Source organism: Pan troglodytes, chromosome X (genome assembly GCF_028858775.2).
Source record: "Pan troglodytes isolate AG18354 chromosome X, NHGRI_mPanTro3-v2.0_pri, whole genome shotgun sequence".
Taxonomy (NCBI): Eukaryota; Metazoa; Chordata; class Mammalia; order Primates; family Hominidae; genus Pan; species Pan troglodytes.
Window position 1 is genome coordinate 31128966 of NC_072421.2, and position 27166 is coordinate 31156131.

General features: G+C 42.3%; 1 protein-coding gene across 1 annotated transcript; it reads right to left on the reverse strand.

Annotated features, from left to right (window-relative positions):
* Positions 1-4312: 4312 nt before the first annotated feature.
* TASL (TLR adaptor interacting with endolysosomal SLC15A4) lies at positions 4313-26240 on the reverse strand. Its single transcript, XM_001134922.4, has 3 exons — positions 25928-26240; positions 25045-25156; positions 4313-6091 (listed from the first exon to the last, which is right to left on the reverse strand). Exon 3 carries the CDS (start codon positions 6088-6090, stop codon positions 5185-5187), a length of 906 nt encoding a protein of 301 aa, XP_001134922.1. The 5' UTR covers position 6091; positions 25045-25156; positions 25928-26240; the 3' UTR covers positions 4313-5184.
* Between the last annotated feature and the right edge of the window lie 926 nt (positions 26241-27166).

Below are 27166 nucleotides of genomic sequence, written 5' to 3' on the forward strand. Positions count from 1 at the left end.
CTTTTTTTCTTTCTTTCTTTCTTCTTCCTTCCCTCCTTTCCTCTTTTCTTCATTTCTTTCTTTTTTTTTCTTTCCAGAATGGCTAAATTTCTGAAGCTGGACCTCCATTCTTCCATGGTGGCAGAAAATTTCATTTCAGTTATTCTTGGTTTCTTCAATCCTCCCCAGGGTTGGTTCACAGTCCTAGAATGTCATACAGCGCCAGTGAAGGGCAGGGCAGGAGATTGTGGATGATCTTCAAGCCATAGACTATTGGTCATCAGTGGACACAGGTTACTACAGGTTACCAAGAAGCTCATTATTCTGTCTGCATGGCACCTTCTGGTCCTCAAGTGTCTGCTGCTTCTAGATTACAGAAGGAACCCAGTAATTTTTCAGGGTTTCCTATGATCCCATTCTCCACAGGTTGGTCCTCTCTGAATCCATGCCACCTCCGCAGAGGGAGGGGTGGGAGTCACAGCAGACTGTCAGTTCCAGGTTCCTGATTTTCTAGGACCCACAGGCCATGTTTTCTTCCTACAACCACCCAATTTACCTTACTTAAGAAAATAGTCTTGGCCGGGCGTGGTGGCTCACGTCCATAATCCTACCACTTTGGGAGGCCGAGGCGGGTGGATCGCTTGAGGCCAAGAGTTAGAGACCAGCCTGGCCAACATAGGGAAACCCTGTCTCGACTAAAAATTCAAAACATTAGTTAGCCGTGGTGGCACACACCTGTAATCCTGGCTACTTGGGAGACTGAGGCAGAAGAATCGCTTGAACCCGGGAGTCAGAGGTTGCTGTGAGCTGAGATCGCACCATTGCCCTCCAGCCTGGGCAACTAAAATGAGCAAGAGATAGAGTGAATTAAAGTATACAGAAAAAATATATATAGTGTTAGATGACAGGAGACAAAAAGAGAAGCAAACTATTTTATATATAAACAAACATGGATTTATCCATCTTAAATAAAGAGAATTAGTGCTAGAGAGGCAAAGTTCTGACAATTAAGAGTCACAAACGCTTTTGCTACTGTCTGTGTTGGAAAGAATAATTCTACCTTCCCCCTTTGCAAATGTCTACGTCCTAATCCGCGGAACCTGTGAAACTGTTAACTTACATGGCAAAAGGGACTTTGCAAGTATGACTAAATGAAGCATCCTGAGATGGGAAAGTTATCCTCAATTATTCGGGTGAGCCCAGTTGTAATTACAAGGGTCCTTATAAAAGGTAGGCAGAAGAATCAGAGTCAGAGAAGGAGATGTGAGGATGGAAGCAGAGATCAAAGTCAAGAGCCAAGGAACGCTGCCAGCCTCTAGAAGCTGGAAAGAGCAAGGAAACTCACTTATTCCTAGAGACTCCAGAAGGAAGGCAGCCCTGCCCATAACTTCATTTTAGCCCATTGAGAATGACTTTGAACTTCTGATCTCTGGAAATGTAAGATAATAAACTTTGGTTGTTTCAAGCCACTAAACTCTATTAATTTGTCACAATAGCAATTTAAAAACCGAATATCCTGCCTATTCATACACTCATTCAGTTCCAGTTATAGCCATCGACTTGCAGTTTCCTGTTGCACTAAACCCTCTCATACTTCTACCTGAACGCTTCTCCTACCCATTTGCTTAGATCTGATCTTGTTCTTCAAGAGTTATTTAAACCATCACTTCCCCCCTTGGAAGCTTTTCTTACATTGGGCTCCCCCACTGTCTAGAACTCCCTACCATGTCTCCTTTTCAGCACTCACTACACTTAATTTGCAATAATTGATCATCTTATTCCTGTTTGTATCACTTTGCCAAGTTCTTGCCTAATAAATGGCTTTGTTACTTCTTCCTTAGTTATCTTCCAGGTCTCCATGACAATATGGTAAGTTTTCAGAGGGTAGGGCCTACTCCTGTGCGTGTATACACACGTATGTCTTCCCTCCATATGCTTAATACACAGTGCTCCAACTCAAAGGTCAAAACAAAGCAAAACAAAAACACAACATCAAATAAATATTCATTGAAAAAAACTGATGCAGCCTACTTTGTAACAAATTATATCTTGGGAAGCAACGGAAAATAACCATGCATTCTATTGTACCATTTATTAACCTGCTATAATAAATTAGGCTCATTTATTTAGTTAGTTTACGCCTTGAGAAAACCTCAATAGCATTTTTTTTCTAGTCAGAATTATCTGGTTTTCATATTGATGGTCTTTTACTTCAATCACCAAATGCAGTAGCCAACATGACCAAAACATATTTATCCATTTAACAAATATGAAATGGTTGCCTACTGTGTGCAAGTAATGTTTAGGATGTGGAAAAGCATGTAGATAAATCAAAGTTCATGTTCTGGGCAGGAAGACATACAAATAAATAGTATATCAAGCAAAACACTAAAAAGGAAAGATGAGATAACATAAGAAATTAATGAGTTGACTCCACTCAGAGCAGAAAAAAATCTTTAGTGAGACAAATAGAGTGGTGAACAGAAAAAGCAGGTGATAGTGGTTAAGAACCAGGGCTTTCAAGTTAAATAAAACTGAACTCAAAGCCAATTCCACTATTTACTGTGTGCCCTTGGACAAATTATTTAATTTCCCTGAGCCAGCAGGCTCATCTGTAAAATGGGGATAATAATAGACATTTCACCTCATAAGATTATTATAAGAATTATGTAAGATAATTCTTGTAAAATTCTTAACATGGTGCTAGACACAGAGCAAGCAATTAGTACATTGCATTTATTATTGTGATAGTTTTAAAACAGTGAATAACATTTCTAATAATTATTTCAAAACCAGATTTCCTTACACAATAGCATATATTGTGAAAAAACGTATATCCAAAATATATATATATATCCATTCACTCTACAAATACAAATACTGCTAAATGCAGAGGATTGCTCCACCCAGATTGCTCTTTCGGGGTGACGAGCTCATTCCCCCAGTAGCTGCTTGGAATTTGGCTGCTGAAGACACAGTCGATTCCTACTTTGGGGATTGCCCTCCACTGAACTGCCTAGGCTAAGGTTACACTCCGCTCCTTGTAGATGCTGGAGTATAAAAGCTGACCCTCTTGTTTCCATTTGTAACCATTTTGAAGGGTCACCCTAGCTCCAGGGCTCCCTGTGAGATGGGCGGAAGCCTCTGTGGAAATCTCTTCTGCTTCCTTCACTCCATCACAGACATTGTTCCTTCCCAAGACCACTCCTCAAGGAACTTACCAATCTCCATCTCAGAGTCTGCCTTCCCAGAGAACCTGAATTAAGCCAAGTAACCACTATAGGGACAACGCACTACTGTTAGGCAGGGTTGGCAAGCTTCTTCTGTCAAGGACCAGGCAGTAAGGGTTTTAGGCTTTGGTGAGCCATATTCTCTATCACTTTTACTCAACTCTGCCATACTAGTGTGAAAGCAGCCAGAGACAACACATAAACAAATGGGCACTGCTGTGTTCCAATAAAAACTTCATTTTATGGACACTGAATTTGAATTTTATATAATTTTCACCCATCACAAAATACTGTTCTTATTTAGCTTTTTTTTTTTTCAACCATTTAAAAATTGGAAAAACCATTCTTTGCTCGTGGGAGTTCAAAAGCAGGCAGCAGGCTAGATCTGGTCAATGGGCCGTAGTTTGACAATCCCTGAGCCAGAGGAAAGATGCGATGCAGAGCAGTGAAGCTACTATTCTAGTGAATGAGTTTACAGAATTTGATATCATGGGACCCTACAGCTTGTAACCTTGTTCCAAGGACATGGAAGACCCCTTCCTGGCTCCAGGTCAAGAGGGCATGGAGAAAAGGAAGAGGTGAAAAAAGGGAAACAATAAGATTCATAATTTCTTTCTTTCTTTTTTTTGAGACGGAGTTTCGCTCTTGTCGCCCAGGCTGGAGTGCAATCGTGCGATCTTGGCTCACTGCAACCTCCACCTCCTGGGTTCAAGCAATTCTCCTGCCTCAGCCTCCCAAGAAGATGGGATTACAGGCGCCTGCCACCATGCCCGGTTAATTTTTGTATTTTTAGTAGAGACAGGGTTTCGCCACATTGGCCAGGCTGGTCTCAAACTCCTGACCTCAGGTGATCCACCCGCCTCGGCCTCCCAAAGTGCTGGGGTTACAGGCATGAGCCACCGCACCTGGTCTCATAATTTCTTTTGAAGCTTAGTACCAAGAAAATCAAACACAGCAAAATAACACTAAATGGTTTAGTGCTATGTGGTGTTTTTCATTTAGACAACTTCATCTCTACCAGGAAACAGATGTAGGAGATTTGAGTGGCTGTTTTGTGGCTGTGTCTGTAACTAAGAAACCATTCAAAAATAAAAACACAATTATAATTTGTTACAGTTTTAATATTTACAAACAATATACCTTTAAATGATCTGATACAGAATAAACAAAGGAGAGAGAAACATATTTTGAAAACTGTTTGACCCTATCTTTCTACCCAAATATAGCAGTCTTCTACAGTCCATCTCCTTCAAAAAGAAACAAGTTGGATGAATTTATTTGGGTAACAAATATATTCTTAACTCTTTACCCTGAAACCTTTTGACTTTTTTTTTTTTTTTTTTTTTTTTGAGACGGGAGTCTCACTCTTGTTGCCCAGGCTGGAGTGCAATGGAGCGACCTCGGCTCACTGCAACCTCTGCCTCTCAGGTTCAAGCGATTCTCCTGCCTCAGCCTCCCGAGTAGCTGGGATTACAGGTACCCACCACCATGCCCGGCTAATTTTTTGTATTTTTAGTAGAGATGGGGTTTCACCATATTGGCCAGGCTGGTCTTGAACTCCTGACGTCAGGTAATCCACCCACATCAGCCTCCCAAATGCTGGGATTACAGGCGTGAGCCACTGCACCTGGCTACCTTTTGGCCTTTTTGTTTCATCTCATTTGACTGTCTTCTTTTTTAATTCCTATGTTTCTTCAAATGAATTAACCTTTTCTTTTTTGATCATTTTTATTTTTGCTTCCTTGCTGTACACACCTGTCTTTGAAATCATTCCTTATGGCTCCTCTTACCATATTCCTTCATCAAGTGTAATATTATGAGATTTCTCCATGATTCACACATGACTTCCAGCTGATCTTTACTTCTCTAGCCCTTAATTCCCCTTCACTAACCCCTCCTGCACATTCTCAGAATAAATGGATAAAGTGTTGCTTCATGTTTAAGTAAATGAGAGACAGTAATGGAAGCATCCTCTCTATGGATTTACATTGCTATACTGAGAAATATGGAGACTAGGAGTGCTAATTTCAGTAATTTCAGTTGACATCAATTGCAATAGGCGGCTAAAGACTATATCTCTGGCTTTTGAGGTCTCCAGATTCTTCTCTCTAGACATTTGAAGACTGATTTGGTCTACACTTGTCATGATGAGTTCAGACGCCAGAATCTGGGTAGGAGAACTGTCATGAAACACGGTGTCCATAATGTACTGTTTATATAACTCCACAACCTTCTGCTCCAGGTACTCATTCAGCACTGCATTAGAAATAGGATTCTGCATTTGCAAGCTGCTTTTCTCTTTGATGCTTGTTATTCTCCAATAGGATGAGTACCGCTGGATAGGTTTTTGGGGAAAGTCACTGGGCTGAGTAGAAATGGAATCCTCCATGGGTAAAGGAATCTCAGATGACTTTAGCAAAGGGCCATATTCAAAACTGCTCTCGGAGGGAAAATCTGTTGTCACTGAATTAATGGCCATCACCTGGCCCCCTGCAATCTGTAAGTCATTATAATTCTTGCAAATACTTTTGCAAGAAGATGGAACCAAGTAGGTCTCTCTGCTGGCATCTCTACATATTTCAACTGCAGCCAAGTTTGGGCTTTCAAACACAGGATTGGGGTTTGTCTGCAGCACTGTGACTCTCTGACTTCTGCTATGTTGGCTCTCTCTTGAATGCACTGAAGAGATAAACTTGCCAGATGATTTGCAGCTCACGTAGAGACTTCTGACTTGTGTTTCATCCACAGAGGAATAGGAAAGGGTAGCAACAGAATTTGTCTCCTCTTCCTTTTCCCCAGCCACCTGCTCATTATAAGAGGCACAACTCCAGTGGATGTCATTCCAGTACTCAAGTCCACTGAGATACCCTTCTGACAGCATTCTGGAAAGAGAATTGATGAGTAAGAATGGGGAAAAAGAATACTGAAATTTTAGAAGTTGGCACTTGATATATCAAAAAATAAGGACAATGAATAAATTCACTTTATTCATTCACCAAGCTCGTACTAATTGTGTGCCTACTGTGTACCAGGACTATGGCATGTGCTAAGGATATAAAAATGAAAAGCACACAATTCCATCCTTCAGGAAGTTTCCCACTATAGGAAAAAATCAACTAGATCTAAACAATTCCAACATTGTATCACTGAGGATTATAATAGTGATAGGTAAAAAGGAAGTACGGGGGTGGGGGGGTCCCTAACTTAGCCTGGGGCAAAGGGGGAGAAGTCACAGGATGTGTCATAGGGAAGGTGATATTTCAGCTGAATGCTAAAGAGTAATTAGGAGTTCCAGCCATAGGAACAGGCTTATAAGATAATATGGTGGCATGACCTACTCACCACATACAAAGAAGCTGAGCACAAGCAGAAGGAATTGGGAAAATAGGCTGAAATTGGATCGTGAAGAGCCTTGGCAGTCAGGCAAAAGCATTTACATTCTGCCCCGTAGGAAATGAACAGTGATCTAGAAGTTGCAGATTGGAGAGAAACATGGCTAGTGGATTATGAGCAAAACAATGAGAAAATCTGTGGCAAATTCTACTGAAAACAAGTGCTGTGTCTTACTTAACTTTGTATTGGATCCCTAGGAGCTAGCACAGTTATTTGCATTTCTACAGAGACTCAAAAGGTATTTGTTAATTTGAGTTAAAGAATTTTCAACAATGACATGGTATGAAATTAATTTGTGCTCAACACATCATGAAGTACCACAAAGCCTACCCTGCCTTTGTATCCCAGAATAAATTTCCTTCTCTCTCCCTCCCAGTTCTCAGAATACATCCTGAAAATGTCTCTGTATCTAACTGATGTGTTTACCTCCTAGTTACCAAGGAGCTTTCCTGACCATAGACTTTCCCCACATCTGCCTCCCCTCCCTACCCCCAGCAATTGTCACTGGTCTAGAGTGGCTAGAACAGGCTAGAAACCAGCAGCTGCATTTTCTAAAAACAGAACACACTGGCATTCCCGGCACTGGGGCAAAAGGCAACAGCAAGGAAAACTGGTCCTCTTGGGCCTCGAGAGCTGGGCTTCTGAAACAGACCTGTCAACTTGAGCCTGAACTTGAAATGTCAAATAAGAAAAGAAGGATTTTTTTAACCATACATAAAGGTCCTTTTAAAAATTGTTAACATCTCTTTTACATTCATGTAATTATTGTTTCCCAGGTAAATAAAATGTTTCCCTTTTTTAAAAATTGTATAAGGGTAAGATAGTAAATTTTTTTTTCTCTTTTGGAACTATTCCTGGTTTATTTAGCAAATCTCAATTTTTTAAATGTTTACTATATTCTGGGCACAGTTATGTGCCATGAAGACACTAAGCTAAAGGTCTTCAACAAATCCATGAAGTAATTTCTGTATGCTGAACACACTTATAAGGATTAAAAAAAAAAAAGTTGTCCTCTCCTTTAAAATCTATGTGAAGTTCTGCCCTCAAACCTAATATGCAGGTGAAAAGGCCAATCTTACCTACACGGAAAGATAAGAAACAGAGAAAGAGTTTATCATAAAGAACTAATGGGGATGCACTTACTTCCTGGCCCTCAACACCCTACCCCCACCTAGGCTTTAGCTAGGGCATTCTGCCTTCAAGTCCTCAGAATATCATTGTGGAAAATCAGAGCATAAACGATCGTTGACTTTTGAGTATCTAAATGGGCTTTAGAAACTCCTGGCAGAAATAATCGTTTGGGAGAAATGACTTTTGAGAAACCATAACCTGAGCTTTTACACCTCAGAATCCAGAACCATGAAGGACTTAAGGCATAATATTTATGCACTAATAATAAACTTAAGTAGACTGAGTCCCCCATGGAGGGAAAAAGTATGTCTCCAGAGAGATTTGGGAGCCAAGAGTAGACAGGTTTGCAAAATTATCTCATGCCCGGCATGGTGCAGGAGCAGAAGGAGAGACAGCCACACAGATCACCTGGGCAGGCCGGCATGAGGCTGCCTCATCAAGTCTGCTCACACATCAGCATGCTGCTGAGAGCCTCAAATCCTGGAGAAGACCTACAGTTGGGGTGGAAAGATCGCAGACATGATCTCCATAGACTACAAACCAGGGACCAGATGAATGGTAAGTTGCCATGGATACCAGTATGGCTACAGGATGACAACCAAAGATATCCCCCACCCACTCCCATCCTCAGCTGACCCTATGGTTTTATATAAACAATCTAAAACTTAGACGCACATCCAAGGAGGAGGGAGCCCTGAAGTGATTGAGGAAATCCTGATTGACAGTGAGTACTTTCCCACCACTCTGGAGAAAGTGAGCTCAAAAAAGATATCCAATTGAGGTTGAAGAAAGCAAGGATCCCTAGGAAAGATAGCAGAATAGGCACATGCATGTATTTTTTCTTCCTTTCCAAACTTCACTAAAACAACAATAAATGGTTTTTAAAAAGGTATAATACACACACACACACACACACACAAATACACACACAAAAAAAAACAACAGGAGAAGAGACCAGTACAACAACATTTTAGAAGCTGAGAAGCAGGAGATTGAGGATTAATGACAGGAGACCTAAGAAAACTGAATCTTACAAGAGCCATGGTGATATGGTTTGCTGTGTCCCCACCCAAATCTCATCTTGAATTGTAGTTCCCATAATCCCCACGTGTCGTGGGAGGGACCACGTGGAGATCATTGAATCATGGAGGTGGTTTCCCTCATCCTGTTCTCGTGATAGTGAGTTAGTTCTCACGAGATCCAATGGTTTTATAAGGGGTTTTCCCCTCCTCTGGGCACTCATTCTCTCTCCTGCCACCCTGTGAAGAGGTGCCTACCACCATGATTGTGTTTCCTGAGGCTCCCCAGCCCTGCGGAACTGAGTCAATTAAACCTCTTTCCTTTATAAATTACCCAGTCTCAGGCAGTTCTTTATAGCAGCATGAGAATGGACTAATACACATGGGGAAAGCGAAGAGCCAATCTGACTTACATTCCCCTAAATGTTGAGGAATTGGTGGTACTAGATGCCTTTTTGGAATGAGAGTAAAGGGGATATACCTAAAGTAAGAAATATCGAAAATCTATTTAAAAAGCAGTCAGAAACCCAGATCATCTTTCACACCTGGCCATGCAGCCAGGTGACACTCCCCATCCTTAACCCCAAAGAAAAACTTGAAATGTAGTCTCTAAAGAGTGAAACAGAGGGTCTCTGGAGTAGGGAATACCAGTTGAGGGTAAAGTTACTGAATTGATAATAGATCAATTAAATAAACATACGCATATTTTTGCTGAGATCCATGACCTCTCTCCCCTTACTCAGCTCCAAGAATGCTAGCAAGAGGAGTATCCACCTTCTAGGCAGGATATTGGGAAGAATGTTTTGGGGAATCTGACTTGTCTGAGAAGAAGAGCAATTGACATCAGAGGTTCCCCGACTCAACAGGCAACCAGATCATCCTTTATTTAAGCCCACAATTAATAGAGCCTATTGAGCTTTTTGGATCTTTATCCTTAAGTATGAGTAGAATTCTGAAACATCTGAGGAAAAGTCTGATATGAGAAACACCAAAATAGTCATTTGGAGGAAACAAACTTAGGGTAGGGTGAAGGAGGTGGCAGATTCTACCATCAATATTCTTAAAGAGTTAAGGTATAATATAATCATGAATTACAAATTGGATGCTATAAAAAAGAAGAATTCTGAAGCTGTTAGAAATTAAAAATGATAATTTTAAACCTCAATGGAAGGATTGAAAAGTAAAGTTGAGGCAAATTATTATTTTGAAAGCAGAACAAAATTACAAGATGGAAAATAAAACTAGAGAGGACCAGTCCAGGAGATCTATTATCTGAATAATAGGAGGTTCAGAAAGAGAGACCAGAGAAAACAGAGGAGAAATTCAAAGACACAATTTAAGAATATTTCCCAGAATGGAAAGACATAAGTTATCAAAATAGTGAGTGAAAATCGATCTATACCTCCTCTCATGAATGTGAAATGATAGAACACTTGGGACAAAGAGAAGATCCTATAAGCTTCCAGAATGAAAAAAAGAGTGACAAAAAAAGACCAAGAACCAGAATCTTCAGACTTCTCAACAGCAACATAAGAAACAATAAGACAATGAAAAAATGTCTACAAATTCTGAATTTTCATTCAACTAGTTATTTTCAACCGAGACCAAGTTATCAATTAAGTATGATGATAGAATAAATATATTTCTAGGTTACAAGTCTCAAATAGCTGATTTTCCAAGCACCTTTCTCAGAAAGTCAATAGACTATGTGCTCCACTGAAAGGAGTAAGTAAAACAATAAAATGGAGACAAAGGATACAGGAAACAGGAAATCCAGCACAGGAGAGAAACAAACAGCCCTTAAACTAGGATAGCCTGAGCCCTTGTTCTAAACCCTGCAATGTAAAGGGCCTCACTCTGGCCCTCCTTAAGTTGCACCTCTCCCAACAGGGTAAGGAGTTCTAGAGTCCAACATGATGGGAGGCCACCCAGCCTCTATACTGCTGCCTTCTATCTCACACTTCTAGTATTCAGGACCTCAGAATTCCCTGCTCAGATGGCAGACCCAATTACAGAGTCTGCACAGGCTCCTCCCCAAATCCATCATGATTAGGGCAGACTTGGGGAAACTGAACATGCACACACCTCTAGGCCCAAAAGATGATGAAGAGGTGGTTTTTAGTGAGGGCTGTAGACAGAGCTTAGGTGTATGGGCTGAAAGTCAAGGATAGCCAGGACTGGGAAAAGAAGATGGAAGGGCTGAAGACTGAGGCTCCCCATTTTTTGTCCTAGGCCCAGAAGTTGTGAAGAGGAGACCTACCCATGATGACAGTGAAAAGACATTCCGGGATGAAAGCTGCATATGTAACAGGCTTAAAAGGCAACCAGGCTGATTAGAACAGATCGGAAGGCTTCTGAAGCTAAAGATAAAATTGAAGACAACTGAAAAGGTCTGACCATCATGAAATACAATTTATACAATTGACTACAAACTTTGGGGATAAATTAGAAAAAGCTAAGCAAATGAAAAATCTAGACCAGCACTGTCCAACAGAGCTTCCTGGGATGATGGAATGATCTATATCTGTGTTGTCTAAAATGGCAGCCAATAGCCACATGTAGTTATTGGGTACTTGTAATATGGCTAAGGCAACTCAATTTTTAATTTAATTTAATTTAAATTAATTTTAATTGTCACATGACTACTCTATGGAACAGCAAAGACTTAGAAAATAGTGAAGGTGATAACATAAAATTTTTAAATACTGAAGATTGCTAATTATAACTGCAGTTTTTTTTTGTTTTTTTTGTTTTTTTGTTTTTTGAGACAGTCTCACTCCTTCACCTAGGCTGGAATGCAGTGGTGTGATCTCGGCTCACTGTAACCTCCACCTCCCGGGTTCAAGTGATTCTCGTGCCTCAGCCTCCCGAGTAGCTGGGACCACAGGTGCACGCCACCACTCCCAGCTAATTTTTGTATTCTTAGTAGAGATGAGGTTTCACCATGTTGGCCAGGCTGGTCTCGAACTCCTGACCTGAAGCGATCCACCTGCCTTGGCCTCCCAAAGTGCTGGGATTACAGGCATGAGCCACTGCACCCAGCCTATAATTGCAATTTAAAGTTCATTGGTTGATCGCCATTATAGCATACTATGACAGTTATTTTTAGCATACTAAAGTAACATCTGAGTAATTAATTTGTTTCTGTATTCCTTTCAAGGGATGTCAGAAAGGAGCTAACAAAAGATAGTAAAGCCAGGCCAGGCGTGGTGGCTCATGCCTGTAATCCCAGCACTTTGGGAAGCCGAGGCAGGTGGATCACATGAGGTCAGAAGTTTGAGACCAGCCTGGCCAACATAGTGAAACCCCGTCTTTACTAAAAATACAAAAATTAGCCAGGCATGGTGGTGCATGCCTGCAATCCCAGCTACTCAGGAGGATGAGGCAGGAGAATCGCTTGAACCCAGGAGGTGGAGGTTGCAGTGAGCCGAGATTGAGCCGCTGCACTCCAGCCTGGATGGCAGAGTGAAACTCTGTCTCAAAAACAAACGAATAAAAAAAAGAGAGATGGTAAAGCCAGAGCATAAACTATTAGATGTTGGGTAATGAAATGGGATTAGAACACTTATTTGAGACTTTTTTTTGTTTCATTATTTTGAAACAAGGATGATATAGAATTTCTTTTAAAGTTTTTTAAATGCTTCTATTTGGAGAAGTCTGGAATGCCTGTGTGAATTGTTCAACGAAAAATTGTAAAGATATTTTCATTTTAATTGTGCATTCTGTTAGGTCATCTCTGAGGTGACAAAAGTGCTATCCAATGAACGTCTTGAAGTGATGAAAATGTCCAATATCTGTGCTTTCCAATATGATAGCCAATAGCTGCTTAAAATGTGGCTACTGTGACTGAAATTTTAATTTGATTTAATATAATTTAATTTAAATAGCCACACTTGGCTAGTAGCTGCCATATAGACATCACAGATCTAGACAATTATAATCTCCAATTGATAATGTTAAGAAAGTTGTGTAGCAGTAAAGCCAGGCACAGTGGCTCATGCCTGTAATCCAAGCACTTTGGGAGGCTGAGGCGGGAGAATCACTTAAACCCAGGAGTTTGAGACCAGCCTGGGCAATATAGGGAGATCATATCTCTACAAGAAATTCAAAAATTAGCCAGGCGTGGTGGTCCCAGCTACTTGGCAGGCTGAGGTGGGAGGATCGCTTGAGCCCAGGAGTTTGAGGCAGCAGTGAGCTGTGATTGTGCCACTGCACTCCAGGCTGGGCAACAGAGCCAGACCATGTCTCAAGAAAAAAAAAAAAAAAGAAAGAAAGTTGTGTTGTGAAAAAACAAAGCAAAACAAAAACAACCCATGGTCTACTATATGGCTGAGTTATAAATAGCTTTTATATAGTCATGATAATATAGCACATGATAATATAAAGCACTGAAAATAGATCTAACTCAATTTAAAATATAACCACAGGGTGACCATGAAGTCAGTACACAAAGATAAAATATTTTTATCATATATGGCAGAATATCATGTATATATAAAATACTATTTTAATGTACATATAGTACAGTGATACCAATAAAAATCATCCTAGGCATTTGCCTGTGAGTGCAGACTAGGCGGCCACTCCGTATAGTGAGAGGAAGGGGACAAAGTTGTATATCCTTGGTGAAGCCAGGGGAGGAAGGAGAAATAAATCCTCCTCTTCATGATGACAAGTCAAGAAATAATGCCCCAAACTGAAAAATCCAAAAGTTGCAACACAGCATGCTATTTAAAGAAATGATGGTAAATATCAAGTAATTAGTTAAGGGAGATAAAAGTAGTTGCTTCTGGAAAAGGAGTCAAGGACAGCAGTTTTTCATAACAAACTTCTCAGAATTATTTGACCCAATTTATGTGCAAGTATAACTGTGATTAAATTTTTAATTAAAATAAAAACTAAAGATAAATATTTTAAAGTAACTAAGGGCCAGGTCCGGTGGCTCACACCTGTAATTCCAGCACTTTGGGAGGCCAAGGAGGGCGGATCACCTGAGGTCAGGAGTTAGAGACCAGCCTGGCCAATATGATGAAACCCCATCTCTACTAAAAAATACATAAATTAGCCGGGCGTGGTGGCAGACGCCTGTAATCCCAGCTACTCAGGAGGCTGAGGCAGGAGAATCACTTGAACGGGGGAGGCGGAGGTTGCAGTGAGTCGAGATCGTGCCACTGCACTCCAGCCTGGATGACAGAGTGAGGCTCTGTCTCAAATAAATAAATAAATAGTAACTAAGGGGGTGGGGGGAGAAGAAGATGGCATTTCCTGTACAGCTGTTTGTGGTTAAAGATATTGCATATTCTAAGGGTGAAGAAGAGAGAGAGATGACTGTGTGACAGGTTAACCTTTATTTGGCCCTACAGACAGAAAGGATTCCAATGGGCAGTGAAAAGAGGGAAAACATTGCAGACAGAGGAGAGAAGGGCAATAAAAGTGAAGAGGTTTGTGTTGTCAGTTTCATGTGGGTCAGTAACAGACACCAATGTAGGTGGGGTGCAAGCATTGTTTGTCAGTGTCATGCTCACCTAAGAGCCTTTCTTGAAATGTCCCAGTTTGCCGAATCCCCCCTTTAGGACCCCTTATCCCCATTCAGACACACCCCAAGTCTCCCACTATTTATCTTATTTTTCTTCATATTAAACAATCAACCCTAACAGAGTCTTCTTTCATTGTATGCAGATGAGTTTTATAAGTACTCCGGATAATCTCCACACTCCTTCATAACAATGAAGGAAAAGGGCCTAGAATTTTATTTTGAGTACAGTAATGGGCCCCTTTTCCTATTGGTTGTCAACTGAGAGGTTTGCTGGTATCTTAATTCTGGCAGAATAAGAACCCTATCATTCTGATGTGTAGGACCCAAGACAGACCAGTAAAGTGGTGGGTCTGATGACGGAAAAGCAGAAAGTGCATCCTAGTGTCTAGGGATAGACACGTCCCCAGCAAAAAAAAAAAGGAAAAAAGATTTCTGAGAGGGAGGAGTGGGAGATAAGGTCAGGTCAGGGAGGTAAGTTGGGACATCCAAGACTGAGTACATTTGATTCATCCTGTAGGCACTGCAACGTTCTGGCAGGTAAGGAAGCTGATTCACCACATGATATAATATAGCAATAAAGTGCAAAATTAATTTCAGCAGAGTGAGATTGGTATTAAGGACCCAGGTTAGGAGGCTGCTGGATTCATCCCAGCCTGAGATGACTGGGACAGGAACCAGGAGGGAGGTAGGAGAAAAGAAAGAGAAGGAACGCATTTGAGAGACCAAGACCCCCAGACATGGAAGTGAAGGAGAGAGAGGAGCCAAAAGTAACTCTGAGTGTGGGTGTGTAGGGGAAATGGCACCATCATTGACCAAAATGGGAAGATCAGGAGGAGCTGTGGAGGAAGCAATGGGTTTAGCTTAGCTCTTCTTGAGCCTGACAAGAGATAGACTGTCTGGGTGCAAGTGTGTAATTGTCCATTGGAAATTCAGGTAGGCAGCTCATTAGAGAAGCTACTTAAAGTCCACAGTGAAGTCACCTTCCACTTGCAGGCAGTAGGAATTTATATTGGGGGCTTGAGGAGCTTTCTAGGTTTGTAACTTCTTCTATGGGGAGCCTACCTGGAACAGTACAAGGAGGAAGGAGCAGCAGCAAGGGCTTTGTAAAGACTACAAGAGCTTTGGGACGCTAAAAAAATAGTGAATTTAGATAGAGCTCCCTCTCCCCTCTCCCCTCCCCCCTCCCCCCTCTCCCCTCTCCCCTCTCCCCTCTCCCCTCTCCCCTCTTTCCACGGTCTCCCTCTGATGCCGAGCCGAAGCTGGACGGTACTGCTGCCATCTCAGCTCACTGCAACCTCCCTGCCCGATTCTCCTGCCTCAGCCTGCCGAGTGCCTGCGATTGCAGGCGTGCGCCGCCACGCCTGACTGGTTTTCGTATTTTTTTGGTGGAGACGGGGTTTCGATGTGTCGGCTGGGCTGGTCTCCAGCTCCTAACCGCGAGTGATCCGCCAGCCTCGGCCTCCCGAGGTGCCGGGATTGCAGACGGAGTCTCATTAACTCAGTGCTCAATGGCGCCCAGGCTGGAGTGCAGTGGCGTGATCTCGGCTCGCTAAAACCACCTCCCAGCCGCCTGCCTTGGCCTCCCTAAGTGCCGAGATTGCAGCCTCTGCCTGGCAGCCACCCCGTCTGGGAAGTGAGGAGCGTCTCCGCCTGACTGCCCATCGTCTGGGATGTGAGGAGCCCCTCTGCCTGGCTGCCCAGTCTGGAAAGTGAGGAGCGTCTCTGCCCGGCCGCCATCCCATCTAGGAAGTGAGGAGCGCCTCTTCCCGGCCGCCATCACATCTGGGAAGTGAGGAGCGTCTCTGCCCGGCCGCCCATCATCTGAGATGTGGGGAGCACCTCTGCCCTGCCACCCCGTCGGGGATGTGAGGAGTGTCTCTGCCCGGCCGCCCTGTCTGAGAAGTGAGGAGACCCTCTGCCTGGCAACCGCCCCGTCTGAGAAGTGAGGAGCCCCTCCGCCCGGCAGCCACCCCATCTGAGAAGTGAGGAGCGTCCTCCCTCCTCGTCCGGGAGGGAGGTGGGGGGGTCAGCCCCCCGCCTGGCCAGCCGCCCCGTCCGGGAGGCGAGGGGCGCCTCTGCCCGGCCGCCCCTACCGGGAAGTGAGGAGCCCCTCTGCCCGGCCAGCCGCCCCGTCCGGGAGGGAGGTGGGGGGGTCAGCCCCCCTCCTGGCCAGCCGCCCCATTCGGGAGGGAGGTGGGGGGGTCAGCCCCCCACCCGGCCAGCCGCCCCGTCCGGGAGGTGAGGGGCGCCTCTGCCCGGCCGCCCCTACCGGGAAGTGAGGAGCCCCTCTGCCCGGCCAGCCGCTCTGTCTGGGAGGGAGGTGGGGGGGTCAGCCCCCGGCCCGGCCAGCCTCCCCGTCCGGGAGGGAGGTGGGGGGGTTAGCCCCCCGCCTGGCCAGCCGCCCCATCCGGGAGGTGAGGGGCGCCTCTGCCCGGCCGCCCCTTCTGGGAAGTGAGGAGCCCCTCTGCCCGGCCAGCCACCCCGTCCGGGAGGGAGGTGGGGGGGTCAGACCCCACCCGGCCAGCCGCCCCGTCCGGGAGGGAGGTGGGGGGGTCAGCCCCCCGCCCGGCCAGCCGCCCCGTCCGGGAGGGAGGTGGGGGGGGTCAGCCCCCCGACCGGCCAGCCGCCCCGTCCGGGAGGGAGGTGGGGGGGGTCAGCCCCCCGCCCGGCCAGCCGCCCCGTCCGGGAGGGAGGTGGGGGGTCAGCCCCCCGCCCGGCCAGCCGCCCCGTCCGGGAGGGAGGTGGGGGGTCAGCCCCCCGCCCGGCCAGCCGCCCCGTCCGGGAGGGAGGTGGGGGGTCAGCCCCCCGCCCGGCCAGCCGCCCCGTCCGGGAGGGAGGTGGGGGGATCAGCCCCCCGCTCGGCCAGCCACCCTGTCGGGGAGGTGAGGGGCGCCTCTGCCCGGCCGCCCCTACCGGGAAGTGAGGAGCCCCTCTGCCCGGCCAGCCGCCCCCTCCGGGAGGGAGGTGGGGGGGTCAGCCCCCCGCCGGGCCAGCCGCCCCGTCGGGGAAGTGAGGGGCGCCTCTGCCCGGCCGCCCCTACTGGGAAGTGAGGAGCCCCTCTGCCCGGCCAACCGCCCCGTCCGGGAGGGAGGTGGGGGGGGTCAGCCCCCCGCCCGGCCAGCCGCCCTGTCCAGGAGGTGAGGGGCGCTTCTGCCCGGCCGCCCCTACTGGGAAGTGAGGAGCTCCTCTGCCCGGCCACCACCCCATCTGGGAGGTGTACTCAACAGCTCATTGAGAACGGGCCATGAAGACAATGGCGGTTTTGTGGAATAGAAAGGGGGGAAAGGCGGGGAAAAGATTGAGAAATCGGATGGTTGCTGTGTCTGTGTAGAAAGAGGTAGACATGGGAGACTTTTCATTTTGTTCTGTACTAAGAAAAATTCTTCTGCCTTGGGATCCTGTTGATCTGTGACCTTACCCCCAACCCTGTGCTCTCTGAAACATGTGCTGTATCCACTCAGGGTTGAATGGATTAAGGGCGGTGCAAGATGTGCTTTGTTAAACAGATGCTTGAAGGCAGCATGTTCGTTAAGAGTCATCACCACTCCCTAATCTCAAGTACCCAGGGACACAAACACTGCGGAAGGCCGCAGGGTCCTCTGCCTAGGAAAACCAGAGAACTTTGTTCACTTGTTTATCTGCTGACCTTCCCTCCACTATTGTCCTGTGACCCTGCCAAATCCCCCTCTGCGAGAAACACCCAAGAATGATCAATAAAAAAGAAAAAAAAAAAAAAAAAAAAGAGCTTTGGATGCATTGAACAAGTCACATTTTAAAAATCTATATTCGGGCCGGGCACGGTGGCTCACGCCTATAATCCCAGCACTTTGGGAGGCCGAGGTGGATGGATCACAAGGTCAGGAGTTCGAGACCATCCTGGCCAACATGGTGAAACCCCGTCTCTACTAAAAATACAAAAATTAGCTGGGGGTAGTGGCGTGCGCCTATAATCCCAGCTGCTCGGGAGGCTGAGGCAGGAGAATCACTTGAACCCAGGAGGTGGAGATTGCAGTGAGCCCAGATAGCGCCACTGCACTCCAGCCTGGCGACAGAGCAAGACTCTGTCTAAAAAGAAAAAAAAAATCTATATTTGAAGGCAAAATTTAATTTCATACTCATTCAGGCAATATACATATGTGGTGTATATATATAAATATATGTATGTTACCTAGAACATCTCATCTACAAACGTCTTCCAGTGTCTTTTCCTTCACACTTAACAAATCATGGAGAATTGTATATATTTTATAAAATATATATTTGTGTGTACATAAATACTCTCTCTCTCTCACACACACACACACATATATATGAAGAGAAAGAGAGAGAGCACGCACTAGTATTTAAGAGACCAGAGTTCTCTGATCTTGTCACTAGCAGTGGTTTTAGTTTAGTTGTTGCCAGATCTATAAAATAGCTAACATAGTACTAGCTACAACCCAGATAATATTCTAAGTGCTTTTTATGTACTAAATTAATTGATCATCACAAAAAAACTCTAATATTTAGGTACTATTATTATGCTCATTTTACAGATGACAAAATTGAGTACTGTCCGAAATCACCAGCAGTCAGGAAACAGAGCCCAAGTTCATGTTCTTAACCTCTCAGACACTCAACTTATCATCTGTAAATTGAGAATGTGGGATTAAATTATGTCTAGAGTACCAGCAAACTTTAATTTTGAATGAGATTATGAAGAATAAAGTGAGCATTAATCAGAATCAAAATTAATTTCTGAAAATTAGCAGCAGAGGGCAGCAGAGAGCACACTAAGGAGGCTTTTAAAAGACCTTTCTAAAGCTATGCAGAGTAATAATACATAAAACTTATAAACAAAAATACATATATTAACACATTTAATCTTCATAATTAATTTCCTAGTTTAGGCCCTTTGCTTCAATTCATCTTCCACTTTAATGCACTTAAAAGGGCCCATTCAAGGCCGGGTGCAGTGGCTCACACCTGTAATCCCAGCACTTTGGGAGGCCGAGGTGGGTGGATCACCTGAGGTCGGGAGTTCGAGACCAGCCTGACCAACATGGAGAAACCCCATTTCTACTAAAAATACAAAATTAGTCTGGCGTGGTGGCACATGCCTGTAATCCCAGCTACTCGGGAGGCTGAGGCAGGAGAATCACTTGAACCCGGAAGGTGGAGGTTGTGGTGAGCTGAGATTGCGCCATTGCATTCCAGCCTGGACAACAAGAGCAAAATTTAGTCTCAGAAAAAGAAAGAAAGAAGGAAAGAAAGAAAGAAAGAAAGAAGGAAAGAAGGAAAGAAAGAAGGAAGGAAGGAAGGAAAAAGAAAAAGAAAGAAAGAAAGAAAGAAACCCATTTGGCCAGGCGTGGTGGCTCACGCCTGTAATCTCAACACTTTGGGAGGCCAAGGCAGGTGGATCACCTCAGGTCAGGAGTTTGAGACCAGCCTGGCCAACATGACAAAACCCCATCTTTACTAAAAATACAAAAAATTAGCAGGGCGTGATGGTGCATGCCTGTAATCCCAGCTACTCAGGAGGCTGAGGCAGGAGAATCGCTTGAACGGGGTGGGGTCATGGGCAGAGGTTGCAGTCAGAGGTTGCAGTGAGCTGAGATCGGGCCACTGCCCTTCAGCCGGGGCGATAGAACGAGACTCCATCTCAAAAAAAAGAGGGGGGGGGCCATTACTGCACCCTTTAATGCACCACTAGAATAAAGACAGCATTGCACATCACAATATCCTAAAATTTTAGAGTAGAGACATCAAGAAAAGTTAATTGGGTTTATTTTGACTGATTTTTGCATTTTTCTTAATAATTTTCCATTATTTTTGAAATTCTAATAAGATATCACTGGGTCTCTTCAAGGGTATATAAAAGGTACACTTCAAACAGATGTTAACATATTTGTTAGACTTGATTTCATCTGAGACATCAAAATTTAACCCAATGGATTACTTTAATTGTTCAATGATATTTTGTCACTTGAATTCTTGTTTCTCATCTTAGAGAAGCTATATATATATAAAGCTATATATATTACATATAAAATATACATATATAAAATGTATAAAATTCTCCCTGATTGGTTAGGCATGAAGGAAAAGACACCTGAGAATATTTGCAGAGGAGATGTTATAGGCAATTTTAGCCCACATTAATCATTAACAGATAGGGGAATGCCAAAATTAACCTTATGTGCAAATTCACAACTTAGAAATATGTGCTAAAGTGCAGTGCCTTGTTAAATCATTTACTTGCTTTTCAGAAGAAACTGCAATGTAAGTTCTCTTTCTAGATGAGCATTTAGTTTTTCAGAAAGCTGTTGTTATCACTTCTTCACATAGACACATTTTTGATTGATTTTTTAAAATCGACAGATAAAATTGTATGAATTTCTCATGTATAATATGGTATTTTGAAGTGTGTATATTGTGAAATGGCAAAATCTATCTAATTAACATATATATTAGCTCACAGTTATTATTTTTGTGGTGAGAATACTTATATTCAGTTTCTTATCATTTCTCAAGAATATGATAGATCATCAACTGTAGTCATCATGCTGTACAAGAGATCCTTCGAACTTATTCCTTCTATATAACTGTAATTTTGTATCCTTTGAGCATGCTGATCAAAGGACACACTTTTAATTTACATCTAAACAACACAAGCGTGGAGTCAAAGAGAAAACCTAACGAAAGAAGAACTTTATAAGGGGGAACGTTTAAAACACCTAAGTTAGGGATCAGCAAACTTTTTTTATACAAGGCCAGAGAGTTAATATTTTAGACTTTGCAAATCATACAAACTCTGTTGCAGCCCTGCTGGCCTAGCAGGAAAGTAACCATAGACAATATGTAAACAAATGATTGTGTCTGGGCTCCTACTAAAGTTTACAAAAACAAGCAGGGGGCCAATTTGGTCCTGGACTGTGGCTTACCTACCCTTGACCTAAGTCAAAAAGCAGATGCAATAAATGGGATACGCATCATAATAATGACAGCTGTATGCCGAGTGCTTTCCAGGCATAGCCCTTAACCTTCCAACAACACTGCAGATTAGATATTATCATAATCTAGATATGATCATATCCTTTTAAAAATCTTTTAATTTTTTTCTCTTAATCATTATCTAGATTTTCCAAATGAGAAAACTGAGTTTCAGGTATGATAAATACCCCTTCCAAGGCCACACAGCTACTAAGTACTATAGGCAAGATTCAAGCCCAAGTTTACAAACTCCAAAGTGTGTGTTCTGTTCTTAGAACATATCACATTATTGTACAGTTAAGAGCAGTTAGTATCACGCAGTCATAATAACACGCAATTAGTCCTTCCAGGAAAAGGGCATCAGCCCTGATTCCATGTAGTAACAACAGCACTTGCCAAATAAAAGAAGGAAGGTGCAGTGAAGTGCAGAAAGGAAGGCTCCAGGGGAAAGTCAGCACTCACCCCAGAGGGGTGGCCCAGATGACTACACATATGTCCCAATTATGTATCGATGCCCATATGTCTTTGAGGAATACAATTAATTTATCCTCTTTTTTTTAATCTAACCATATGAACATTTTCCTAAACCATGACACTGCTATAGCCTGGCATCGCCTCATCTTTAATTTTGCAACCATCTTTCACAGGGTGATTTAATATTACAGGCTGCACGTGGTGGCTCATGCCTGTAATCCCAGCACTTTGGGAGGCTGAGGTGGGTGGATCACCTGAGGTTAGAAGTTCAAGACCAGCCTGACCAATATGGTGAAACCCTGTCTCTACTAAAAACACAAAAATTAGCCTGGTGTGGTGGCGAGCGCCTGTAGTCCCAGCTACTCGGGAGGCTGAGACAGGAGAATTGCTTGAACCCAGGAGGCAGAGGTTGCAGTGAGTCATGATCACACCACTGCACTCTAGCCTGGGTGACAGAGCGAGACTCCGTCTCAAAAATAAAAAATAAATAAATTAAATAAATAAACAAATAATACAGATCCTCTGTTTAAATACAAAACACTTCCCATCACCTCAGGGATAAAGTCCATACAGGGTAGGCCTGTGATGTGTGCTCCCTGTCTGTCTTCCTCATCTCATCTCTGCCTGTTCCCCACAGGACCCAGGACCCCAGTCATGCTGATCCCTTCCCAGTTCACCTGAGCCCCATGCCTATCCCAGGGATTTGTGCATTTTTTGTCTTCCGTCCTGAGAGTTCTGGTTCCCTATCCATCCTCTGGTCCACCACCCACAACCTTCAAGTCTCACCTCCTATGTTAACATTTCAGAACCCTTGGCCATCTACTCAGAATCATTGAATCTGAATTAGAAAAGGATTCTTGGCTCTTCTCTCCCCTACCCCAAGGTGCTCATCAGGATTGCATGAAACTTTAATAAAACAGAAAAGATAAATCACTGGAATAGTCTTTGGAAAGAAGGAAAAATTGACACGAGCAAAAGGAAAAAACAAGATTGAGGATTGGTGGGGAGTGTGGGAGTTTTGGATGATGAGGCAAAACAGATCCCGCCCCTTGAAGAACATTTTGGAGGTGTGCAAACTAAGACACCCAAAGAGGCTGGATTGAGATGGACGCAAAAACTATTAGTGGCCACACACAAATGGAGGCAATGGGATGGGACTGCCTTCCACCATCATGGGCTACAACATCTTGGAATTACAGACAGGAAAACATTTGTGATCTTGAGCCTAGCTAGCAGGGGTAGAGTTTGGCTTCTACCTGTCAACATGTCTGCTTACAGAGATATAATTTTTAAGAGTTTTGAAATAGTACATCTAAAGACACATCTTATTTTAGTAAATCATTTCTCTTGAGGGGCACTGAGGTTAGTCTTGCTTTTCCACTATGTGTAATTATTGCATATGCCTCCGTGAGTATTTCCACAGGCCAGATTTGGAGGAGCAGAATTACCAGATCAAAGCTATTGCCAAATTTCCTTTCAAGTAGCTTGGATCAATTTATTCTCTCACCAGCAATGTTTGAGATTGTTTTCGTTGACATTCCTTAGCACATTATTTTTTTTTAATTTTCCAATCAAATGAGCTAATTTATGTTTGTCTCAAATTAGAGAGTCTTGTTAAAATCATATGTAGGTCATGTGTTATTTTTTAATGCCTGCAAAACTCAAAATCCTGTATTTCATCTCTTTACCTCTATATTATATTACCCTATAATATAAATTCTAAATCCCATAATTCCATTGTAAACTTTTTAAGACTTTCTTGGTGTGGGGGACTTGCAGGTAAATTGCTGAAAAGTGATCACTGAAAAACTTGAATATTGTTTTGTTCATGATTTAATTATGATAATGTAACCAAATCTGTATTACATGTTCCAGTTTTTTTTCAGTGAATGATGCTAGACCTTCACCTAAACAAAAAGCTTCTTTAGGAAGGACCTCCCTGTATAAAATAGCATCTGCAGTTTCCTTACTCTTATCTTTAAAAATACCTGTTCCTTAGAGCTGGAAATAATCACTTAATCACATACCTTAGATTATATCCCTATTATTTCAGCTTGTATTGAATTTATTGATGAATGCTCTAAAATATTGCTCATTAATATTTCAATTTCTGTTACAAATCATATAATTTGGGATTATCTATTCTTGTATCAAATATGAAGCGATTCTTAACAAATTAATTTCTGAACGTATAACTTGATGGCTAAGATAATACAATCATAAATCAAAAGCCCTCTCTTCTTCATATTAATATTACCAAGTAAATAAATAATTTTGTGTTTGGTTCTGCTTAGATTCTTATGACCAAAGTTAATGGCTACTTCCAAGGACGATCTGATGTGTGAATTTTCTTAGTTCAGAAAATGTAAACTTTGGTGCAGAAATATTAGTAAATATATTTTATCATAGTTTGGATTTTTCTTTATACTCCTTCTTGATATATCATAAATTGAAAAATGAAACCTTTTGGATCATTTTTTGAATCACTTTCAATGTATTTTGATGCAAAATGAGAGGACTAAAAAAATAAGAAACCTATCATAATAGTATTGTACTGATATAAATTTCCTTGGTGTTATAATTGTTAATCATTGTTAATCATGTTAATTATGCCAATTTCATTAACATTTACTTAATTGTAGGCATGTCAACTACAAATGCAATGCAAGATTCTTGATTGGATCCTGGATTTAAAACATAACAAGATTCTAAAGGACATGTGGATAATTGGGAAAATTTGAATGTGTATCACATCTTAGATAATAGTATTGTGTTGATGTTATGTTTCCGTGGTGTTGTAATGTGTTATAGAAGACTGCCTTTATTTTTAGGAGATACATGCTCAAGAATTTAGGGGTGACATGTGTCCTAAAGTCAGCAACATACTTTCAAACCATTCAGGGAAAAAACTGTGCATATGTGCATGCGTGTGTGTGAATATATATATACACATATAGAGAGAGAGAAAAGGACAGGCAGAGACAGAGAAAGACAAAGCGAGAGAGAAAGTAAATGTGGCAAAAAGATACCACTGATTAATACACTTGATGAAAATATGGGTGTTCGTTGTACTATTCTTTCAATTTTTATATAGATTTGAAACATTTCTAAATAAAAATTGGGAGGGGAAAAAACCATATTTAGTTAATGAAGGCATATTTACATTGTATAATGTTTATTAAGAGCCTAGAGGGACAATATCTTATATATCTAAAATAATCACTACATATGTGATGAGAAATGTCTCAGTGACTTGATATAAATACTTCAAACATCATTTTGCTCTGAGATAATAGAATTAGTGTACTACCTTTGAATATCTCCAAAATTCCACTTATGATATGGATGTTTGACACAGACTTCAAATACTCTTCAATCCTCCAGAAGCTTCTCAAGCTCAGAAACAATCTTCTCACACTGACCTATGCAAGAAATGTTATAAAATATCAATATAAATATTCTGTCCAAACCAGGTCTATATTTAAGCACAGATTCATATGCGCAAGACAAAGAATGTTTGAGCGAGTCTAAAGATAATTCAAACAAAACTCCACTCGTACATGCGCTATCTTTAATACCAAAAGGGAAGCTTTCGCCAAATCACCCAGATGAAAGTCGAAAAGCATCCTCACTATAGATCGCATTCATTTTGAATACATCCTGCCACACAGAAAAACACTATCACAAGCTTGCTGAACTGAATAATTGAGAGTCAAATCCAAATGGAAAGGATTGTGATTGTTTTCGTCTCTAAAACTGCATCACCGTAACTGAATTCAAGAGCTGTGTTGTCCCTGCAAAACCCTGCTTAGGTTTTTAGGCCTTCTTTTAAAAATGCAGAAGCTAAACCAGTGTGGCAATTAGTGAAAGAGGACTGCAAAAATAATACAATAAATATTTGATCAGATCAGTCAAAAATTGTAGGTAAAAATATAAGTATTTTAGAAATGCTTAGAATGTGGACACGAGGAGGTAAGGAAAGGAAGTATTGGGCTTAATTTCTCTTTATTTTTCAACTCCACTGAATGCTTGTTTAAACTCCCACTTGTCTCTGATATGCTAAGCTAGAAAAGCATTTTAGATGTCATAAGAATGGATCAGCGCTCTAGTGATAAAGGGCTAAGAAAGCGTGAGAAGACAGATGACAAAAAATAATAGCTGAGTTCTAGGGTCCTTTGCTTTCTTTTTCTTACCTTCACTAACCAATCTGCTCATCTGATCCGGCAGAAACACAGCAATTGACCAAACAGAGAGATGAACAAGCCAGCCAATGCTCTTTCCAGAAATTTTCACAAGCCTTTCACTGATGAGACCAGTAGACTGAGCTGCTCAGTGCAAAGCCATTCTTTTTATAATTGATCCCATGGAAAAAGAGTTGTTTTTGTTCAAGTCTGATTTGTGCTAAAGAGGCAGTGGGAAGTCCCGGGAGGTGGGGAGGCAGTAACTGACAAAGCCACATCAAGCCACAGAATGGTGTTTCTTCCCCTTTTTCGAAAAATGAAACCTATCTACGAAACTGTCTCTTATTAAAATAGTTTATGGTTACACATTTTGTAAGAACCCTAGCAACAGAATTAAATTTCCTTTCTAGAAAAGTACATTATCTGGGATCCTTCACCCGAAAGAAAGCCAAAGTCACATATGACTTTAGGAAATTCTGTTTCATTACTAATCTATAATTTTTAAGAAGTATTATTTCTCAATGGTACTTATAATTTTTAAAAATGTAAATGAAAAAAATTTTCTCGGCCGGGCGCAGTGGCTCACGCCTGTAATCCCAGCACTTTGGGAGGCCGAGGCAGGCGGATCAGGAGGTCAGGAAATCGAGACCATCCTGGCAAACACCGTGAAACCTCGTCTCTCCTAGAAATACAAAAAATTAGCCAGGCGTGGTGGCGGGCGCCTGTGGTGCCAGCTACTCGGGAGGCTGAGGCAGGAGAATGGCGTGAACCCGGGAAGTGGAGCTTGCAGTGAGCCGAGATCGCGCCACTGCACTCCAGCCTGGGCGACAGAGCCAGACTCCGTCTCAAAAAAAAAAAAGAAAAAAAAAAGATCTCTAACATATATTGTTTAGCAAGAACTCATTTTCCAGTTTGTACTTTTAAGGAATATATGTATATACATGCTTATGTAATAGAATATTTCTTTTTAAAATTTTGTATTTTAATTTTTGTAGGTATACAGTAGGTGTATATTATTTATGGGGTACATAAGATGTTTCGATACATGCATATGATGCATAATAATTACATCATGAAAAATGGGGTATCCATCACCTCAAACATTTATCTTTTGTGTTACAAAAAATCTAATTATACTATTTTAGTTATACTAAAATGTAAAATTAAGTTATTATTCACTACAGTATCCCTGTTGTGCTATTAAATACTTTGTCTTATTCATTCTTTCTAACTAGTTTTTGCATCCATTAA

Coding starts and splice junctions, on each gene's coding strand:
- TASL (XM_001134922.4), bottom strand. CDS start 6,090: ATGCTGTCAGAAGGGTATCTCAGTGGACTTGAGTACTGGAATGACATC.